General features: G+C 45.0%; 1 protein-coding gene across 1 annotated transcript; it reads left to right on the forward strand.

Annotated features, from left to right (window-relative positions):
• Nucleotides 1–1,571: 1,571 nt before the first annotated feature.
• On the forward strand, nt 1,572–2,813 carry LOC126199655 (uncharacterized). The gene is made up of 4 exons (XM_049936584.1): nt 1,572–1,750; nt 1,934–2,182; nt 2,506–2,585; nt 2,665–2,813. The coding sequence occupies exons 1-4, from the start codon at nt 1,572–1,574 to the stop codon at nt 2,811–2,813; spliced, it is 657 nt and encodes a 218-aa protein (XP_049792541.1).
• Nucleotides 2,814–4,010: the final 1,197 nt, after the last annotated feature.

Here is a 4,010-nt window from a genome sequence, read left to right on the forward strand (position 1 = left end):
CAAACTATTATGTTTCCATCATTTCCTTGCGAGTGATCGCATTGACATTCATACGAACACCTAAGCTGGACAAGGGGGCATATCTATCTCACTCACCAGGTGTACAAGTTAGGTGCATTTATAAGAGATTCCTGTCATATGACAAACGTACTGTCACTCATGTCGTGTATGACACACCAGATGTGTTTTCTGATGGAGGATTCGGTTGACTTGTCGGGCTTGTTATCCAACGTTTGTGGTTCCCATTTAAAAGCCACTTCCTTTTGGCTGCTAATAGAGTAGCTGTGCAGAATCAGCTTTCATTATAGATCCCTTCCTTACACCTCGCTGTTACAAACAGACGTTAAACCATGACACAGACACAAATTTGGATACAGCGAATGGTTTAAAAAAGAATAAAAATAGGCACGAGCGTGCTCTGAACACAGCTCGCCCACTCTGCAGTCCAGCACCACGACCGCTTAGCCACCGGGCTATCGCTTCTCTTCCTTGCTCAATGTTGCACTTGTTAAGCCTACACCGTTCACTTTTTCTATTTTTTTTTCTTGTGCACAGTTCAGTACACCTACTTCCTCTTTTCATGCTTGATCTGTGTTCAGTTTTTGATTGGCTGTCTACTGGGCCGTCTTACCATTAAATCTGAGTGGGGTGCGATGGGGAGTTCCCCTTGTAAGTGCGAAGTTACCACAGGATATCACCCTATAAGGCATCTGTGAATGGAGATCTGAAAAATACGTTAACTTACTAACTTGTATGCAGCTGAAGTTGCAGTTATTCTTACGGCAAAAGTGGCTTAATGTAAATGTTTTCACAGGTCTGCTATACGTTTTTTTACAGTTGAAGTTTTCGTCAAATTGCACAGCCCATTTATTATTTCTTGTTGGTGTGACAGGCGACCCGCTTTGGCATCTACATCTACATCTACATCTACATGGTTACTCTGTAATTCACACTTAAATGCCTGGCAGAGGGTTCAATGAACTATTTTCATACTACTTATCTACCATTCCACTATCGAATGGCGTGTGGGAAAAAGAAACACCTAAACCTTTCCGTTCGAGCTCTGATTTCTCTTATTTTATTATGATGATCATTTCTCCCTACGTAGACGGGTGTCAACAAAATATTTTCGCATTCGGAAGAGAAGGTTGGTGATTGAAATTTCGTAAATACATCTCGCCGCAAAGAAAACCGCTTTTGTTTCAGTGACTGCCACCCCAACTCGCGTATCATATCGGTGACACTCTCACCCCTGTTGTGCGACAACACGAGACGAGCTGCCCTTCTCTGCACTTTTTCGATGTCATCCGTCAATCCTACCTGGTAAGGATCCCACACCGCGTAGCAATATTCCAGCAGTGGACGGACAAGTGTAATGTAGGCTGTCTCTTTAGTGGGTTCGTAGCATCTTCTAAGTGTTCTGCCAACAAAGCATAGTCTTTGTTTCGCCTTCTCCACAATATTATCTATGTGGTCTTTCCAGTTTAAGTTGCTCGCACTTGTAATTCCTAGGTATTTAGTCGAACTGACAGCCCTTATGTTTGTGCGATGGCCCGGTCAGCGTGAGAAATATGCAAGGGTTACCGTCGCATGGGTGGCGACAGCTAAACAAGCTAGCGCTCACATCCCGTCTTACAACTCTCAACGTCGGCACGGTGCCTGGACGGTACAACGAACTACCTAAAGCCATTGAAACCATACGCATAGACAACTGTGCAGTGCAAAAAACACGGTGGAGAGGAAGCAAATCGTACGACATTAGATGCAGTTAAAATCTGATGAATAAGGGCACACGCGCAACAGCTAGTGGCGTTGTCATTAGGCCTATAGTATAATCGAAGTTTGACGGTGATATCTCTGAAGTACAAAGATATGATGATCGCCTGATGAAGATTATGCACACCGCAGGTGGCAGAAAAATCCACTTTTTCAGTGCCTACGCTCCACAAACTGGCCAAGCAACTTCTGTCAAGGACGCCTTTTGGAGGATGCTTTGTGCAAACACTGCTAAAGTGCCCCTAGAAGATTACATCACCATCGCTGGTGATCTGAATGGGCACATAGGGTGCAGAAAGGAAGAACAGACTGCTCATGGTGGGCATGGATTCGGAGAAAAGAATGACGAAAGTCAGCTTATCCTCGATTTCTCAGAAGCTCATAACCTGGCAATTGCGAGCACATGGTTCGAAAATTGTTCAAATGGGACTTAACATCTGAGGTCATCAGTCTCCTAGAACTTAGAACTACGTAAACCTAACTAACCTAAGGACATCACACACATCCATGCCCAAGGCAGGATTTGAACCTCCGACCATAGCGGTCTTGCGGTTCCAGACTGAAGCGCCTAGAACCGCTCGGCCACACCGTCCGCCATGGTTCAAAAAGCGTGACTCACATCTAATTACGTATTACAGTGGCACTAACGCCACGCAGATCGACTAATCCTCGTGAGACACCGTGATCTCAAAGATGTGCTTGATTCTAAAGTCATCCCCTACGAAACAGTTGCGACACAACACTGTCCATTGATCTGCAAGCTACAAATAAAGTTTCCAACAAACAAGCACATAGATCGCACAGGACCTGTGAGAATCAAATGGTGAAAAATCGAGGATAAGGAAGCCGACATCATAGCCTGAATTACTTTGACACCAATTATCACAGTTGAAGAAAGCTGGGAGAAACTTGAAGAGTCTGCTCACAAAGCTGCACATGCAGTTCTTGTAACAACAAGACCAGGGCGACGAAGGATCGATAGAGATACGTGGATTTGGAATGACACCATCAAAGACGCGGTACATACAAAGAAATGATTATATCATGAGTTTCTTGCCGATAAAACACCGGAGCGATGGAATGCGTCCAGAAAAGCCCGAAGAGGTGTAAAACAGGCTATAGCAGCAACCAAATCCTCACGTTATGCTGATCTATGAGCAAAACGTGACACACGTGAAGGAGAGCAGGACTTATATCTACTCAACAAAGGAAGACATCCCAATTCAGAAGATGTTAATTGGTTCTACGGAGTCAATGATGAGACCGGTAACCTGCTAGTTAACTGGAAGAAGGCCAGAGAAGGATGGCGCATCTACTTTAAGAAGATATCAACGGAACAGTTCCCCCTTCGACCAAAACCCACTGGCACTGCTGTTAAAAGGCAGTCGTAGAGGTCAAGCCTGCTTTGAGGAAATGAAGCCCGGGAAGGCCACTAGCCCAGATGACCTCCCAGAGTTGTGGTGTTCCCATCATTGGAAGGCAGCCGAATGGTTAACGGAACCCTCAACAAGATCACTGACAAGGGACAATCACCAACTGATTGGCAGCAGAGCATCACCGTGCCTACAAGAAGAAGGGAAATCCCAATGAGTGCACAAACTACCATCCAATTCAACTTCTCTGCCACGCCATGAAAATCTCTGAGCGTGTTTTGGACCAAAGGATCGGTGAGATCACACACACGGATTTCTAGAAACCAAGCAGGATTTGTAAAGAACTGCAGCACAACTGATACGATTCATGCTGAAAGACTCTTAGTCAAGAAACATCATGAGAAATCCAAGCTGCTGCATCTAGCATTCCTGGATCTCGAAAAGGCCTTTGATTGGGTGTCAAACAGACTCATCAGCTCCGACAGCATGATGTGCCAGAGCAGCTTATTAACTGGGTGCAGTTACTTTATGCACAGCCAAGAAGTTATGTCCGTACAACCTCAGGACTATCCAAAGACTTCCCCATCATAGTCGGCGTCCATCAAGGCTTTCCATTATCACCACTTCTGTTCATTCTCGTAACGCACACTGTGTCACCTTATCTGCACCGGCCATTAACATGGACTGTACTTTATGCTGACGACGTGATGCTGGCAGCAGAAAACAAGCTTGATCTGCAAACTATAACTGAAGAATGGAGTGACCAGTTGGTGCAACACGGTTTGCGCCTTAATTTGAAGAAAACCGACTACATGGCATCAGACAAACATGAAATGAGAACCATCACGATTAATGGTGAAG

Source organism: Schistocerca nitens, chromosome 8 (genome assembly GCF_023898315.1).
Source record: "Schistocerca nitens isolate TAMUIC-IGC-003100 chromosome 8, iqSchNite1.1, whole genome shotgun sequence".
Lineage (NCBI taxonomy): Eukaryota > Metazoa > Arthropoda > Insecta > Orthoptera > Acrididae > Schistocerca > Schistocerca nitens.